General features: G+C 35.9%; 1 protein-coding gene across 1 annotated transcript in view; it reads right to left on the minus strand.

The window, feature by feature from the left end:
* Nucleotides 1-580: 580 nt before the first annotated feature.
* Nucleotides 581-19,513, minus strand: part of AGL (amylo-alpha-1, 6-glucosidase, 4-alpha-glucanotransferase) — an 87,354-nt gene continuing 68,421 nt past the window's right edge. Inside the window, exons 28-34 of the mRNA XM_004699235.2 lie at nt 11,812-11,947; nt 10,421-10,533; nt 9,193-9,404; nt 7,993-8,090; nt 5,727-5,814; nt 5,486-5,619; nt 581-3,174 (exon numbers count right to left, since the gene is read on the minus strand). Coding sequence (XP_004699292.1) covers nt 3,057-3,174; nt 5,486-5,619; nt 5,727-5,814; nt 7,993-8,090; nt 9,193-9,404; nt 10,421-10,533; nt 11,812-11,947 — 899 coding nt within the window. The 3' untranslated portion in view covers nt 581-3,056. The remainder of the gene's footprint in view (nt 3,175-5,485; nt 5,620-5,726; nt 5,815-7,992; nt 8,091-9,192; nt 9,405-10,420; nt 10,534-11,811; nt 11,948-19,513) is intronic.

The following is a 19,513-nucleotide window of genomic DNA, read 5'->3' on the forward strand; positions in this document are numbered from 1 at the left end:
AGTTTCACAGCGTTTCACAGAGGTCAAACATTTTAAATACATTGTGTTATTATCTTGATGTCATCTAATGTCCTTGAATTTCTGGACTCTTGCTGTTAGTTGCCATTGACTTACTTCGGACTTCTAGCAACTCCATGTACAACAGAATGACACACTCCCGTCACACACCAACCTTACAATGCTATGTGTGAGCTCACTGTCGCAGCCACTGTACCAATCCACGCATGGAGGGTCTTCTTCCTCTTGCCATTTTTATGTTTGTGGGTTTCCACGACTAAATCTTTGTGGGAGTAGAAAGCCCCAAAGTAGAGTTAGTCTCAGAAACCCACAGGGACAGTTATACTCTCCTATAGAGTCACTATGCAATTGAATTGTTTTCTTCTGAATTTTGAATGGCTAAATAAATGACCAAACAGCCTAAAATTCTCCCTCCTCTCTTGGCCACCACAGGTCCTATCTTACAAACCCTGATACCATGAAAAGGCAAGCACCCCAAATAAACAATCATTACACATGTAGATGAACATCTACACAGTGATGAGCATCAATCGGTTAATAATGAAACGATGAGCAGAATATGGTCCTTTAGAAAAAATTTTATTTCTTGGCACACAAACATAAAAATGACATTTGTCTGCTGCAGAGAGCTGCAGAAGACATATCAGAAATGGATTATAATTGACTCACATTATTGTAGACACAGATATGATGAACAAGTTTCATGTTTCCTCAATTATCTTTGAAAATTTATTAAAATATCACAGCCTACTAGTTACACTGCAAATTTCCTTCTCGTGTTTCAGAATAAGACTGATTTGGATTAGCGAAGAAGCAAGATACAGAAGCATTTCATTGTTGAAATGTAATATAGTAGTACGCCATCTAGCATCACTCAAGCATAAAGCATTCTATCTAAAGGTTCTGTAGTCAAATGACATGTTTCTCTTTAAAAGTCTAAAACTATATAGCTTTAACTACTTTTGATAAAACACTGTGTAACATGCCTTCTTAAGCTTAAAAGTGATCCATGCAAAATATAACAATGTTCTTTCATTAACATTCCTTATTAAGAATAAGAACCGTTTAAGTTTCTCCTGCAACACATTATCATAATTGTCATCTCATTATATTTTGTCTTATCTAATTGTCAGCTATTGCTTCTTACTTTGGTTAAATATGCCTACTTTCTGTTACCTCACTAATGACTTTTAATATAGAAGTTAGAGTAATATAATCACATGAATCTTTAATGAGCTTATGATTCTTCTACTCAAGGAAGTTCTTCCTTTTTCTTTGAAGTTCATTTCTCTTTACTGATTATAAACTGTTTAAGATTATACTCTGACCAATGTTGAAAGGGAATTTAGAAAACAATGTGTTTATAGATGATGTTCAGATTATTATCCTTAGAATTCTAGGATTTAATTTGCTTTAGAATAGGAACTCCCAAATCTAATCCAATAAAATAATTTCTAAAGTAGGGTCAGTTTGAGTGAGAGTGTGTTAGTAATCTTAGGACAAACCTTAGAGCCTTGTATGTGACATCTTACCTTTGATTTTTGTTTTTTTGAGTGACAGTTAAGTTTATTGGGTATGATTATTAACTAGATTTCCTCTCACTGCAAATAGTGTTACTACCATTGTTTTATCAACTATAAATATAACACTAATCATGAACAATTTTTCAATTTTTGCACTCATGTTCCCAGCTCCAGGCATAACGATCTAATTGAATTGTCTTCTTGACACAAAACAGTGAAATTATAGTGACAGAATGAGTTTATGTTTGTATTTTTTCAAGAACAGGTTTTACCGTTGAAAAACAAGTCCATTTAGAAAATATGTACTATAAAATGTCAACTCATAAAAGCTTTGAAATCCTTTTCACATTTAAGCAATCTTAAAAAAATGTAACATGAAAAACATTTCATGAGATTTTACTGAATTCCTGTAACTACTGGATTCATTTATTTTCTTCATATTAAAATTTTTCTAAATTTATTTCAGTTTTCTCTAAACTTGTCAATGTAGGTTTGGGCAAACATAAAGCTAGTATCTACTTTAGAATAATCTATATTCTATCAATTAACTTTTATAGACAAATTAAAAATAGTTGCTAAGTTTTAGAGAATTAATATAACATTCATTTTCCCTTAAAGTTTCATAAATAACAATCTGTACTTTGAAGAGGTAAACAATCTCATAATAGGAAACTAAATTGGACTAATTTTACAATACTGTTTTTAGGGAATACATTTTTTTAAAATCATTTTATTGGGGACTCATACAATTCTTATCACAATCCATACATACATCAATTGTATAAAGCACATTTGTACATTTGCTACCCTCATCATTGGGAATACAGTTTTCTAATGTTGTGGTTTTTGTTTTGGTTTTTTTCATAGATGAATTATGGTGCTATGCATCATTAGCACAAGTAAATCATGTTAAGAATCCTACTGGCATTTATTATATTAAAAACACATAGTAATGTATTAGTGAAAAAAATAGCTTCATTCATGAACAAATGTTGTAGGTGGATACTTCCATCACTGAAAACATTAATCTAGCTGATGCTGAATGCAGTGTGCGATGTGTTAAGAATACTATAGTAATGAGGTGATGAAGCCGAGTCTGGTCAGTATGTATGGTTACTGAAGAAAACTTAAAAACCAATTTAAAGATACCTTTCCCATTTCTTTCATTATTAGATTTTTAGGTTTTATTTCTGTTTATGTACAAACAAGAGATTACATGATTTTTCTTTTTAAACTCTGGATTTCTAGGCACTTGAATTTCCTGAATTGAAAATAAAAACATTACATTGGTAATGGTAAGACTTCTTTCTGATTCAAATTAAAAGCTAAATCTGTACATTAAAACCAAGAAAAATTTTTAAAAACCAATGCTTTGACAGTCTCTAAATGGGTACGGTTATTAAGTAAGATTTTGACTGGAGTCTGCACATACAAGGATTTTCCATTTACATTCTATGGTGAACTTCAGTCTACAACACAAAGTGATTGCATACTTAATAAATATTCATGAATCAACTATAAGTCATAAAGTGTCTCAAGAATAGAAGCAATTGACCAGGCTTGTGTTTCACAGCTGAAAGGACAGTATTGGCCATTCTCATTGGTTAGCTCTGGAAGTCCTTTCCAAGGGGATCTTAAAGAAAAAAAAAGACATAATGAGATATAATCTAATTCATATCTTGTGGCAGAGTGGGCTATGAATTGAGCTGCTAACCACAGGTTCAGGGGTTCAGACCCACCATCCACACTGTGAGAGAAAGGGGAGGTTTCCTGCTCCTATAAAGATTAACGCCTCGGAAACCCACAGGAGCAGTTCTGTTCTGACCGCTGTGTTGCTATGAGTCAGAATTGAGCCCATAGCAGTAAGTTGAGTATATACAACAAACCTATATGGCCATGTGTAACAAAACAAAACAGAAAGTCCTAAAGAGATATGAGACATGGCACATACAAAGATTATACATTGAAATTTTCTTTTGATACTCTTGGGTTTTAAGGCTTTCAAATATTAAGGAATCTCTTGATGTATTAAAAAAATAGAAGAAATCATCATACAAATATCTTCAGGCCTAATTTTATTTCTTTCCAAGTCATTACATTAAGTTTATAAGCCTCAAGTTATAATTATATAGCGGTATTATGTCTGATATTTATAACAGTATAACAATTCTAAGAAATAATGAAGGAACACTGAGAATCACTGTTAGGAAAAAGGTTAACTAAAAATAGTTTGAATTTAGATGCTAATATCTCATTCTACTAAGTAATATTTGATAATTATTGTAAATGTTTCATGTTCCAATAGTAAGTGCTTTCTGTACAGTATCTCATGTACAGCTCATGGCAATAAGTTCCATAGTTATTTCTATTTATAGAGCGGACAAAGGGACAGAGAGAGGCTAAATAGTTTGTCTAGTTCCTGCTTTCAGAACATAGCATTATTAGCATTTCAAATGTATTCTTAATTTCAATGCAATCCCTTAAGCACGAGACAAACATTTTTAAAAATAAAAATATAGAATCTATAATGTTTTACTTTGAAGTTGGGCTGTGGGAACATGTTTTAGTATTATGCTTTATAACTCATAGCTATGCTATATATACTCTTTGGTAGGTATCAAATATTTCAGAATAAAAATTGGAAAAACATAATCCCCTCAGGTAAATATGGAGATAGTTTGGAGAGTCACTAATAATAATATCAGCTAGGTACTTCTCTTCTTAACTATCATAGAGAAACATGAAACAGAAGAAATTTATTTGTTTCCAAGTGCTCAAGCTACTTCTGAGTAAAATGCCAAATTATTGAGGTTGTGTATATGATTACCATACTAAAGGACAATAAAAGAACCACAATGCCACTCAGAATTAGATTTGGACACTGTAACATGTTACATACCCATACCAGTGTAAGAATGTTCCCTTTCTCGTCCTATTCTGAAAAATGCATCGCTAAGCCATTGGGTGGGATAGAGCAATGTGGGGAAGAAGGATGGGAGGGTAGCGGAACACAGAACAGATACCAGGAACCCAACAGATAGGAGGTCAAGCTCACAGCAGCAAACGTCTCCCAGAGCAGGTGATCAAAACCTGTGAGCCACAAAGAGCTAGAGTACTCAAGGGAAGAGAGCTGCACACCGAGAGAGAACGAGGCTTTTACTCAAATATTCACAGGGTGTTGATCAATGAATTTACAAGAGAAAAATATCTAAGGATGGGGAAAGAACTACCTGAAAAAATTAGGTGGGTAGTGGTAATAGTAGTGCAAAATGGTGAATATAATTAGTGTGAGTGAATAGCATATTTTAAAATGTTAAAATGGTAGTCTTTTTGTTATACTACTTACCTACACTAGAAAAATATAATCATAGTTAATTTGTAAGTTGAGTTTAGGGTCCAAGATAAAGAAGTCCTCTAGAGAAGCCCAGAATGTTGTATAAGATTGTAGGATTAATTGGGAAGTTATATTTCTGAATGAAGCAGCCCGTTACAAATAAAACATTTAAAGGAAGTACAATTGCTATATATAATTCAGGAGACTATACTTTAGTGGAGAGAGCTGGTTCTGATGGTTTTGTAGCTTATACTATGATTTGACCGAGTAAACCCAACCGAAAATTTAAAATACTTTCCGCTCAGGACACAAGGGACAATTTGCATAGTTTTGTTTGTTCTCTAGACAATTTTGAAGTTTCTTCTTTGAAAATAGTGTTTTAAATTGATCTTTCCATGCATCTGAGCAGTTAAAATACAGAAGAATCAATGGGCAAGGAAGAAAAAGTAGGTTTTGAATTTCATTGGGATACCTTGAGTATACATATAACCTTGAGTTTTAGGGGATGTTCTATCTAAGATGCAATATTTACCAAATGGACTAAACATTGCATTACTTTTATATTAATATATTCCATGTATTATATAGAAGCTTCATGCCCCTCACTTACCTTTCAAGATGAACATAATGTCTGGAAAGAACATTTTTAACCAAAAACACAGCCTTTGCATTAGCCTCTGGACCCATCAATTTTGAAAAATATAATTTTGCACGAAGAAAATAACCAACGGGCCACAGCCACTCCTAAAAAGGATAATTAAAAAGTAAAAATTTAAAAGCAATATAAATATCTAAGATTATTACAAAATAACTTTAATTGAAAACTATGATGAGAAAAATAAGATTCTTACAGGTCCTTGATGATAATTGAAACCTTTAGCAAGGTTGTAGTTGTCATCATCTAAGGCATTGTCATAAATTCCACAGTAAACCATATCACTGCAAAAGAATCAAAATTTAAATTAAACAAAAGGCAAGATATAAGAAGCACATAAAAATTCCCAATACCAAAGATAAAGAGAAATAATCAGATTATTTGCCCTCCAATCTTCAAAAAAGCACACACTTAGTTACTAAGTTCAAAAGGCTTTAATAATATGTTAGGAAAATTATTAATGAAGATCTATGGGCTAATGTGAAAAAATATATAAAGTATCCAGGGACTTTAGTACTCAAGCAGTTGTTCTGACACTAAATATTAGTTGGTTTAAAGGCAACTATTTAAGCTTAAAATCATTATGGTAATTAAAATATTAAATATATATTTTAAAACTATATGTATACATATACTTAATATACTGCAATTAAAATATACATTAAAACGAGTAAACATTTTTTATGAGTGAACATTAAATATGAGGTTTTGTTAATTATTATTAACTGGCAAGATAATTTTTTTAAGTTCCAAATATGGTTATTTTAAAATTAAAATGTTCACATTTTCAGATTACAATGAGAAATTAAATACACACAGTGCCATAACATATAGGGCTTAAAACACACTTATAAGCTCATTAAAATGCTGTCAACTTATTGTATTAGCTAATACTGGGGTATATGTTCTTGGTTTGATGAAGTTATGGCTTTTCTTTTTTCTCAGAGAAACAGAACTTGCCACATGAGTGAGCCTTAACTGTGGGGTTTACTTTTCACTGGTAGGTTCCCAACTCCACTGAAACACCTCAAAAGGTTCATAGACATACACGTATCAAATTTTGTATCTGAGGACAGAACTGCGTACACAGTAAGGTAGAAATAAATCTACAAACTGTTGAGATGGGCTTTTCTCATACCCTGATATAGAAGCAAGCTGAACAAAGAAAGAAAGAAAGAAAGCTGATGATGAGAATCAGGCTGTAAAGGAAAACATCATAAGGAACAGAAAAATCATTAAAAACTCAAGAAAAAAGTTAGAAAAGAAATAAAACATAATATGGTATGCATACAGTAAAAAGGAACTATAGATTTAAATATCGAAATTATGGAACAGCTGCATACACATATAATCCAGAAACACAAAAGGAAATGTTGGGGAAAATAAAATAACTGTCTCTGAGAAACAGCAGTAGAAGGAGGTAGGTGATGCCACAAGGGACAAATAATTTTTATATACATCCTCTGTCTGCATGTATTACTTCAATGAAAAAGGAAATATCCATTCTCTTAAGCTTAGTAATTCCCCTATCAATTTATTCTAAAAAAATTAATCTAGAGACAAATCTTTATGCTTAAAGATGTTTATTGTGGCCTTATTTACAATAATTTTCCATGAAAATAAATGTAATTTAAATGTTTAACAAAAATTTGATATGAGATAACATGCAGCAGAAAAAAATGAAGTTTTCAAATACTCTTTATTCACACAGGAAATGTCTGTGTAAAGCATTCAATTAAAAGAAGAGAATACACAGTTCTATCCATGAAGAGACTGTTGTCATATCAGTCTGACTCTGCGACCACACAGGACTACGGAGAATGGCCCCAAGAGTTCCCAAGGGCATAGTCCCATGGAGAGGCTGGTGGGTTTGAATTGATGACCTTATGGTTAGCAGTCAAGTGCCTTAACCATTGTGCCACCAGAACCTTTGGTTCTGTCTACATAGTATGGTTCTATAACCATTAACAAAATGCGCAGAAGAGGCTGAGGAAACATACCAGATGACAATGATGTTATCTCTAGTTGAAGAAATTATAAGACATTTTTTATTTTATATGTCTCTGTACTTTCCAATGTCCACAATCTACATTACTTTAAAAAAAATTTAATCTGTATTACTTTTACAGTCAGAATAAAATAAACATTAGAAAACATTAGAAAATATTCATGACTTCTTCTATAGACTTTAAACTCTTTTTTGTCTTGGTTATTAAACAACAGGATAAACAAAAGCTCTGGAATACAAATGCTTAATGAAGATAGAGAAGGTATTTTAAAAAAACTCAATTTGACTGCAATATTATTTATTTAGAAATCATTTTATTGGGGGATCTTACAGCTCTTATAACTGAATACAATTTTAGAGATTTTATTGATAAGGAGAAAATGATGGTTGATATCAATATATTTGGACAAAATATATTACCAGCAACATTCTCAACACTTATTTTCCAACTTACTCTGGATCCAAAGTTTTCATGCCAAGGGGACCGAGCAATTTTTTTTCCACAATCTCCAGAGCTTTCCATGCCTTGTCTGCAGTAAAGAGTTCTGGGGCCTAATCAATGTCAAAAACAAATTAAAAAAACTTTGTAAGATCACTGAAGAATTCATTTTCGCTCATGGTTATTATGCACAAAGTTGGAAAAGCACAAAACTAGAGCTAATTCTAGGAGGCATGCCTGGAGGTGTGTTCTCAGCCTTACTGGGCAGGGACGCTGTTACAGGTGATGACTTCCTTGTATTGCTTCAAGAAAATGTACTGCTTTCAAAGGAAACTGCCACCTGCTGAGCTTCACGAAGGCAGAATACAATGTATTTCAGGCTTCAGAAGATTTACAATAGTTTCTTTTCTGGGGTCATAACATAAAGTGGAAGAATTTGCTCTTTATAGGAAGAGTAAGTTTCCTTGTCACATGGAACAGGAGAGACTATATTGGTAATTAATTGCATTAATTTTAATAGGTAAAGAAAATCAAATGTAAAGCTACCTTTGTTTACCTTTGAATTTTTTAATACTATTATAATTTTGGCAACATGTTTAATACTCTTTTTTGATAAAACGAATAGTTGCAGGAATAGCAGAGCTTATACCTTTTCTATTTACTCTTCTTATAGTTTATTTTCAGGCCAAGGAGAGCTGAGATGAGGAGTGAATCAAGAGTTCTTGGCTGGACAGAACTACTTACAGCAATACAACAAAGAGTAGTTCACCAGTCCAGAGGTTCCCAATAGGGTGCTGTGACCCTGACTGTGGAATGCCAGCGTGGCACACTCGGGTACAGGTGTGATGAAACATAACACTCTCAGCTTCCAAGGACTTGGGTAGGGTCTAGGGCTAACTCAAGCAAGGGACCTGGCACAAGCAGTGGAATGCCCTTTGCCTGGTACTACAGGTACTGTAGAAACAGCATTATTTGCTACCTGTGCCATGATATGAAAGCACTTCATTAGTCAGTAGCCATTATTTTCTTTTTCAGAATACTAAATGTTACACATTTAAGGTGACAGAATAATACTTCATTAATTAAGAAAGACTATGCAAAAGTAAATAGTAAACAATGCAAGTGTACTTTAAGTCATTAAACGGATTTAAAAACATGGAAATAAATGCTATCAGAGCATTTTAAAAATTAAGAAAGAACAAACAAGGCACTTACTACAACCATTGCTATAGTGAAATTTGGTCTGAGCTGGTAGTCACACCAAGGGCTTGTGGCTCCATAACTATCTTTGTATATCCCACGCTTGTGAACTAAATTAGGATGCTTTTCATTAGGATCTGAAGGATTTTCAGAAACATAAAATAGCTTTTCAAAGTGGCCTTGTATTTTTCTATTCCATTCATCATAGGAGACAGCGACAAGCTTTCCTGAAACATGATGAAAGACATTGCAGTTTTAAACAATGAAATCAATCCAGACCTACAGCTGAAGCCACAGCGTGGTATTTACCCATTTTTATTTACATGAAAGCAACAAATTACCTACCTTTTGAAACCTTAGTCAGTCCCCTGAAGGACATTACTCTGAAATTTAAAAAAATCTTTCTTTGCATTACAAAATAGTATCTCTGACTTATTTGCTAGAATTATTTGTACATGTTTGATAAAATTCCTTTACTGTGCTTTTGAAATGTGACTAGTCTGAAGTGAGATGTGTTGTTAAGTGTAAGATACAAACTGGATTTTGAAGAATTAGTACTTTCAAAAAAGAATGTAAAATGTGTCACAAGTAATTTTATATTGATCTCATGTTGAAATAATATTTTATACGTGCTGAGAGTTAAAATAGATGATCATAATTAATTTCATCTGTATCTTTTCATGCTTAAAATGATGACTTTGTTAGCTGCGATCAGTGGCAGACTTTGACTCGTGGTGAAGCAGCACTGTCCCAATAGAGTTTTCTTGGTTGTAATCTTAATGGAAGCAAAGAGCCAGCTTGTTACTTCTGCAGTCCTGTTTGGTGGGTTCAAACTTTCAATCTTCGGGTAAACGGTAGAGCATAAACTACCTGTACAATGTAGGGACCCAATGGGGCTACCAGACGATTTTAAATTTTATAGCCACTAGTATATCTATTGGCCAGCACTGTTCTAGAAAAAGAGCTGTGAGGATTTCACAACTGTTTACAGAAGTACAACTAGTTCATAGTCATGTTGAGGGAAGAGAGAAGCACAGTGAGTTGATAACTAACTACTTTTTACACCTGTTTAATGTTGCTATTAAAAACTTGGTTGGTAGTGTTTACAATACTCCTATGAGTAAATGTATTGCTTTTCTTTCCTCTTAAGGATTTTCTAATATCAACCTAGTGAGTCAAACAATTAGGTTGAGAATATAAAAAGTACATTCAAATATCGTTGGAAATAAAATGAACAGTTTACCATGTCTTTTTACTGTGACTTCTTGATAAGGAAAGATATTTTTTTGGGATAATTCCAGCAGCCAGCGCACTGCAGATTTACACAGGCCCACAATTTCCACAGCAGACCCATCTCTAAAATGAAAAATAAATTGTATCCTGTGAGTTGGAGACTTTAAAGCACTACTTAAAAAACATAAACATTTACTTTTGATGGATTAAGTTACTAATGTACATTAGGAAGTATCTATAAAGCAAAGCAGATCACAGGAATGTGCACTATATAAGAAACTTTTTATTATTTTCCAATTGCTTACTTTCTTGACAGAGAAATTAAAAAAAAAATCTCTGCAGTAGAATGAGGATGGTGGAATAAAAGGAAAAGAAATCTGAAAAGAGGTAGGAGTAAGAAATCAGACACTTTAGAAACCAGAAAACCAAACCAAACTCCTTGCCACTGAGTCAATGCCAACTCATAGCGAGCGACCTTCTAGGGCAAGAAGAACAACCCGTGACTTCCCCACACTGACTGTTCTTAGGGGTAGAAACCCCCATCTTTCTCCTGCAGAGCAGCTGGTGGTTTTGAACTGCTGACTCTCGAATTGAAGACCAACTTGTAACTGCTACGCTACTAGGGCTCCTATCTGGAGACCCGAGTACTAGAGAAAGACAGCAAAAATGGGAAAGAGGACTGGAGAAAGCTGGGAAAAGTGAAAAAGTTTTAGAAAAGATTTGTAAGCTAATTTTTAATGTAGAAAAGAGGAAGGCTAAGAGTTAAAAAATATGTCAAAATAAACAAGTCATATAGAAATTTGTGAAGCATGTTAAAAGAAAAATACATAATTCAGTTTCTAGACAATTATGAGTAAAGATAAAATTTGAAACAAGAATGATCATCCTGAGACTGTTCTTAGCATTTGGAATAAACAAAAAGGAACACTCTCTGAGACAGAAGATAGGAAACATCATGGGATAGAAAGGCTCAGTAGAGAGCGAAATGATTTCATAAAGGACAGAACAATTTGTGCTTTTCCCTATCTACAAAAGACAGGCCACAATGACATGCTTACAACCAAAGCTCTTCAGGTTAAGAAATGTTTAACCATTGTGGTAATGAATTATAAAACTTTTCTCTGAGGTGTTTGTATAGAATCCGTTGACGAGAACCTAACAAGAAATACACAACTCTGCTTGCTGACTCGGGCCCAGCGAGTGGTGTGTGCACCGTGGGCAGGGGCGGGGTTAACCCAAGCAGCAGCAGGGAAGGGGCAAAGGGGAAAGAGAGAGGGAGAGAGGGAGTGATTTTAACAGAATTATTATGAAGACGTGATGGTTAACAGAATAAAATATCCTACAGGTTTGTGGCTTTTCAAAGGGGTGTTAACAATAACAGCACTATAAAATAAACAATACCTGGGAGTGGCTGGGATGCCTCTGTTCCTAGCTTTGTCACTCTCTCCCATTTTATCCATCCATGTACCACAATTTAAGTGATTTCCTCCAAACACAAATCCTGTTTCTTCATTAACTCCCGCAGTGATATTAAAACCTAGACAAGCAAAGTACCATTTATAAAATTTCAAAGGAATAGAATAAGTAGGTCAGCCACTCTGGAAAGAAAATTAGTAAGATTTACAAGGCTGAAGATGTGAAATTCTACCACCCAGCAACTTTACTTACATGGTACGCCCTTATGTGACATGTGTACATATAAGGGTAGTCTTTGTAAATCTGCTTGTATTAGCAACCCTCCCTCCAAACAGACAATTGTACTGCCTCCAAGTAGAGGTATGAATAAACTCTGTGGTTTATTAATACAATGGAAACCCCCTACAGCATTTAAAATTAATGAACTAAATTTCTGTGACTCAAAATGGATGAATCCCCCAAACAGAATGAATAAAAAAGTTACAAAAGGATATGTATAATAATCCTTTTCTGTAAAAATATAAAACATAGATGATAACACATACATTCAAGTATGTGCACCTAACTTTTGTTTGTCAGTGGTGGCTTGTGTGTTGTTATGACACTGAACAAGCTTTCGTGGAACTTCCAGACTAAGACAAACCAGGAGGAGGCCCTGGCAATCTACTTAGAAGATCAGCCAATTAAAAAACCTATGGATCACAACCTTCTGATTCATAATGGATCATAGGAACGGCATAGACCAGTGTTTTGTCCCATTGCGTACTGTGTATGATTGTTTTGGGTGTTCTGATGCCTGGTACCCGATCCCGTCGACACTAAAACTATAAAGGTCCTGAAAGATAATATAGGGTTAAAATTAGGAGACCAATTTTTCAGCATCAATAGTGTATCAAATAAAACTAAAAATGCAAAAATGAGAGAAATAAATGAGATAACTGAGACTTCCTAAAAATTAAATACTCATGTGCACTAATGACCCTTACCAAGGAAATAGAAAGAGAACCTATAACCCTGAGACGACAGCGAGAGGGCGCCCTGACCCGCTACCACTACCAACCACTCTGCAAAGGTCTTGGAAGATAACTCAGGGTTTAAAATTAGGAGTACGTAAAACCCTATACAGAATGGGAGAAAAATGTAGAACAAAGTTCAAAGTAATAAACAAGTACAGCCTTATTTGTGTGATAAGACACTGGTGGAACCCCTGACTCTAAACCCACCCCTGGGGATCATTTTAGAACCAAGCAACAGATAGGCCTGTACGTGAAAAATAAAATTTGTGAGGAACGGTGGGGTTTGATCAATTGTAGCTGAGAGGAATTACTGAGAACTGAATGAAAGGTGAACATGATAGTGGGGCAGGATGACAGTAAAAGGAAACAGAACGAACTAGGAGGCAAAAGCCATTATATAGATGTATAAACATAGGTATGTACATATGTAAATATATTAATATATAAGGATAGGGGTATTGATATATGTACATATATTTACATTTTAAATCATTAAGGTAGCAGACGGACTTTGAGGTTCTACTTAAATCTTGCCTCAACAAAAGAACACTTTGTTTTAATAACCTGCCACTCCATGATACTCACCTTCCCAACATGATTGTTGAACACAAAATGGGTGCATAAGCAAATGTGGTGAAGAAAACTGATGGTCCCTGGCTGTTAAAAGATATAGGATCTGTGGTCTTAAAAGCTTAAAGTTAAACAAGTGCCCATCTAGCAGAGAAGCAACAAAACCCACATGCAGAAGCACACCAGCCTGTGTGATCACAAGGTGAAGATGGGATCAGGTATCAGAAGATAAAAAACAATTATATTGATGTGAAGGAGAGGGGTCAGAGTGGCCACCCAAAGCCCAACTGTAGACAACTGAACATCCACTCACAGAAGGGGCGATTCAGCCAGGGTGCAGTATAGCAATGACAAAACACACAACATTCCTCTGGTTCTTTAATGGTCTTCCCCCCAGCCCCCATCATGACCTCAGTATCACCTCACAAAACCTGTTAGACCAGAGTATGTACACTGCTACAGATAAGAGCTTTTGACACATGGAAGCCAGGACAGAAACCCCTCAGAAACAGTAGTGGAAACAGCGATACCATGAGGGTAGAGGAAGAGGGGGGAATAGGGAGAAAGGGGGAACTGATAGCAATGATGGACGTATAACACACAGACCCCACCAGAGGGCGTCGAATAACAGAAATGTGGGTGAAGGGACAGTGAACGGTGTAAGATATGAAACATATATATATTTCTTAAGGTTTCAGGGGGATAAAAATGAAGAGCTGATAATAAGGGCTCAAGTAGAAAGATAATGTCTTGAAATGATGATGGCAACATATGTTGAAGTTTGCTTGATATAATTGATTTATGGATTGTTATAATACTGTAAGATCTCCCAATAAAATGATTTTTTTTAAATTGTGAGGAACATGCTACTCAGAATAATCATTGATACGAGATCAAAAGGGCGCATTTGGGTAAGAACATAGCTCAGCAGGCAGGAAGGGAAGGAAGGAAGGATAAAGAAAAAGAGGGAACTCCACAAGGAAGCGAGGAGAGTTGTTACACTGAGGGAATTGCAACTAAAGTTATGAAATAAAATGTGAAAAATTGTTGAACAGAAAACCAATTCGCTTTGTAAACTTTCATCTCAACTACAATAAAAAACAAACTATAGGAAACATCTTTGGTGATAATATATCAGCTAAGGGTCTAATCTCTAAATTGCATAGAAAACTTCAACAACTTAATAACAGAAAGACAATCAATCTAATAAAAATAGACAAAGGATACCAACAGACACTTTATCAAAAAGGACATACAGGAGAGGTCTACCAACTTCATGAAGAGACATTTGCTATTCAGTTATACTCAATTAATATGCCCTTCTACAATCTTTTTTTTGAGGGCATTATCTGCTAACAAACAGGAAAAGAATGGGAGTAAGTTCTGACCTTATTAGAGGGTGTGAAACGGACCACACTCTCTGTTTAAAGGTTATCTGGATTACTGTTACTTATAACGGATATAAGCAATTGTAATGCTACAGTTCAGAGGAGAAAGAAAACTCTGGAGTGTCCTGGGGAAAAGCCTGGCTGATTACAATTAGTAAGAGGCCAATGCTTTTGGGCCTTCACTCAAGTACTCCCTCAACGCAAGAACACTTTGTTCTACTAACCCGACACTCTGTGATGCTCACTTTCCCTGACATTACAGCTGAAGACAAAATGGGCGCATAAGCAAATTTGGTGAAGAAAGCTGATGGTGCCTGGCTATCAAAAAGTTATAGGGTCTGGGGTCTTAAAGGCTTAAAGATAAACAAGTGGCCATCTAGCTCAAAAAGCAACAAAGCCCCCATGAAAGAAGTAAACCAGCCTGTGTGATCATAAAGTGTCAATGGGATCAGGTATCAGGCATCAAAGACCCAAAACAAAACAAAAAAATAATTTTGATGTGAATGAGGGGGAGGGTAAAGTGGAGATCCAAAGCCCATCTGTAGACAATTGGACATCCCTTTACAGAAGGGTCACAAGGATGAGATGAGCCAGTCAGGGTGCAATAGAGCACCGACGAAACACACACAACTTTCCTCTAGTTCTTTAATGCTTCTTTCCCCACAACTATCATGACCCCAATTCTACCTTACAAAACTGGCTTGACCAGAGCATGCACACGGGTACAGATAAGAGCTGGCAACACAGGGAACCCAGGACAGATAAACCCCTCAGGACCAATAATGAGGGTAGCGATACAAGGAGGGTAAGGAAAGGTGTGGGGACTAAGGAGGAACTGATCACAATGATATACATATAAACCCCTCCCAGGGGGACGGACAACAGAAAAGTGGGTGAAGGGAGACAGCAGTTGGTGTAAGACATGAGAAAAATAATAATTTATAAATTATCAAGGGTTCATGAGGGACGGAGGAAAAAAATGAGGAGCTGATACCAAGGGCATAAGTAGAAAGAAAATGTTTTGAAAATGATGATGGCAACATATGTACAAATGTGCTTGACACAATGGCTATATGTATGAATTGTGATGAGATGTAAGAGCCCCCAATAAAATGATAAAAAACAAAACATGAGCTCACAATGAAAATAACACACACACACACAACCCCCACTCCCCCAAAAAGAGGTCAATGCTAATTGGAAACATTTTGACAGAAGCTCCAGTTCATAAATAAGATACAGTCCAGGGTGGAAAATAGATTATTGTATTTGGGTGAAATTTGATTGTACCATGTAACTCCCACCAAACACCTTTCCCGATACCCAGAGTAAACTCAGTGCCATGGAGTAAATGCCAACTCATAGCAAGCCTACAGGACAGGGTAGAACTGCTGTGTGAGTTTCTGAGACTGCAACTCTACTGGAGTAGAAAGCCCTGTCTTTTCTCTCTTTCCCTGCATAGGTCTGGTAAAAAGGTAGGGAAGATACTAAGAGGATTGAGCTGTGAGGAATTCTGAATAGGATTCCCAGCAATGCCATCCTCTGTGAATCCACTGAACAGCAAGGGATGTGCTCTCACCACCAATAAGAGCCAGGAGTGCATCCTCTAGCCCTAGCATCTGGCTTACCCTTGCCTGACCTTTGGACTTTGACCTGAACTGCATCAACCAACTCATGAGATATTTCCTTGAGCTTTCATAAATTCTGTGGGACCCTGCAGCAATTCCCAGAACCCAGAGAAATGCCGGTATACTCAAGGGAGGAGTGGAGCAGATTATCATCTTGCAAGAATTGGAGTTTGGAAGATGGATTTTTCCATCTCTAACTCCTTAACACTAGTTGGGCATTAATTCTTAGAAAAGAAATTATCATCACCGCTATCATTAGGCATTAGAGAGATGCAAATCAAAACGACAATGAGACCATCTCAACCTTGCAAAACTGGCAATGATTTAAAAACACAACAAAACAAAAACAGAGAAAGAACAAAATGTTGGGTGTGTGTGTGTGGGGGGGCGCTTGGAACTCTTATTGTTGGTGGAATTGTAAAATGATACAACCACTATGTAAAACAGTGTGGCACTCCTTTAAAAAGAAGAAATAGAAATACTTTATGATGCAGTAATCCCACTCCTAGGTTTGTGTTCTAGAGAAATAAGAGCAGCTATATGAATAATATATGCACATCTATGTTCATTTTAGCATTAGTCACAATGGCAAAAATATGGAAACAAATTAAGAGTCCAATAGCCAATGACAGGATAAACAAAATGCAGTACACGCACAGATGAATACTACACAACCATACAGACGGAGGAGTACATGAAACATCTCATAACAAAGATAAATCTGGAGATGGTATTGTGCGAAATAAGTATGAAACAAAAGGGCATATATGATATGATCTCACTTTGAAAAATCAAGACACTGTAGACACACAAAAAGCAACAGTCTTTGATAGTTAACAGGGAGCAAAGGGTGAGGGGCTGGGAATCACTTTCTAAACAGTAGACACTTGTTATTTTGGGTGATAGAAAGGCCAATACCAAATATGGGTGAAGTCTGTACAAGTTGCCCAGGGTAAATGAAGACACTAAAAAGTATGTAGATTAACGAACTGTTTTGATAAATGATATTAAAATATACAATTATAACAAAAGTAATAACAAAATATGTTGTTCCTTAGATATGCATATATGAAGGAATTTCAAAAAGTTTGTAGAAATAGGTGAAAAAGTAATGGAATTCTCCCATGAAACTTTTTGAAGTCCCCTTACACGTGCATGGAAGAAAGATGAGGCTTTCTACTCCCCATAAAGAGGAGTCTCAGAAACTCCCAGAGGCAGTTCTGCCCATCCTGAGGGTTGCTATGAGTAGCATTGACTAGATGGCATTGAGTGAATTTAAGTGCATAGAGCAGGTAAGAATATAGCTATGTGTATAGAGGTATATTTGTAGGCATATATCTACACATGTTTATGTGTATTGCATATATGAAGGGGTTTCCCCAAAAATGGAATTTTTCAAAGTTACGTATTTAAATTTAAAAAATCATTTTATTAGGGGCTCTTACAGCTCTTATAACATTCCATCCACCAATTTTATCAAGCTTATTTGTACAGATGTTGCCATCATTTTCTAAACATTTACTTTCTATTTGAGCCCTTGGTATCAGCTTCTCCCCCCTCCCCACCTCCCCTATTTAACATTTTTTTTTTTTTTTACAAAACAACCTTATCACCTTAAAAATACTCTCCATTGCACTTAATACATTTGTCAAATCTGCGCTTCCATTCTTAGAAATATTTTCAAACTCATCTGGTTGGATGGCTCCTCCCTCAGTTTTTTTCTTCACCTCTTCTACTTCGTCAAATCACTGTCCTTTCATGTTCCTCTTCATTCAGGGAAACAAAAAGAAGCTGCACAGAGCAAGGTCACGTGAGTAAGGTGTGTGGGGCAAGAGAGGCATGCTCTTTTTGCCCAAAACTGGGGCACCGAGATGGCTGTGTGAGCAGGTATATTTTCATGGTGGCAAAACCTGTCCCCCATCTGCTACGAGCCAGGCCTTTTTCATCGCACACTGTTTTGCTATCTTTTCAGAACCCCTAAACAGAAATTTTGATTAATAGTCTGATCTGATGGAACAAACTCCAAATGCACTACCCCCCTCACATCAAAAAAACAAAACAAAACAAAACAAATGAGCATCATCTTGATCTTTGGTTTCAGGTGATGAGCATTTTTGGGGGTGAGGTGACGATGCTGTCTTCCACTGGCTTGATTAATGTTTGATTTCAGGGGTCATAAGAATAGCACCATGTCTCCTCACCAGTAACAACCTTGGAAAAAAGTCTGGGTCACTTTGGAACTATTCTTTCAAAGGATGGCATGTTTTCAGTAGACCCTCGTTTTGCTGGTCAGTTAGAACCCAAGGCACGAATTTCATAGCAACCCTTCTCATTCCCAAATCTTCTGTTAAAATTCTCTGAACCAAGCTCCAAAATAGTCCTGATAAGTTCCCCGCTGTTGGTCTTCGAGCACAAGTATATGAATTTTGTCGACATTTTCGTCCGTTTGGGATGTTGACAGACGTCTAGAATGAAGTTTGTCATCAACAGACATTTCACCTTTTTGTAAAATGAGAAAACCACTCATACACTTGAGTTTTTCCCATATTGCTGTCCTTGTAAGCTATGTTCAACATCACAACAGTTTCTATGACATTTGTCCCGAGCAGGAAACAAAATTTCACAGTCGCATGCTATACTCTTAAATAGGCCATCCCCCCAAAAGAGGTTTGAGTGAAACTGCTTTTACAAAAAATTCACTGTGACCAGGGAGAACCTTCCCAGGAGACACCACAGGGTGCACTAACTCAGAGTGAGTTGTTTGATGCTTGCCTAGCGGGAAAACATGAATACTATGAAAGCTCTGCCCAGCAGAGCTTTTTTCTGTTTTGTTTTGTTTCTTTGGTGGGGTACCCCCGTGTATATTCCTATCTATAATGAATCACATAGGGGGCACAGTTTTGGATACTACCCAGACATGACCAAACCCCCTATGGGATTGCTTTATTGGGCTTGAAAGCTTGGTATCATAGTATCATGGGACAGCTTAGTCAAGTGGCATAACATAGTTCATAAAGATAATGCTCTGCATCCTCATGGCTTATGTGGGGTCTTAAAAGGTTGGAACTCGCCATCAAAGATACAG

Source organism: Echinops telfairi, unplaced genomic scaffold (genome assembly GCF_000313985.2).
Source record: "Echinops telfairi isolate 266 unplaced genomic scaffold, ASM31398v2 ScPeMD7_443;HRSCAF=831, whole genome shotgun sequence".
In the NCBI taxonomy this organism is placed as follows: domain Eukaryota; kingdom Metazoa; phylum Chordata; class Mammalia; order Afrosoricida; family Tenrecidae; genus Echinops; species Echinops telfairi.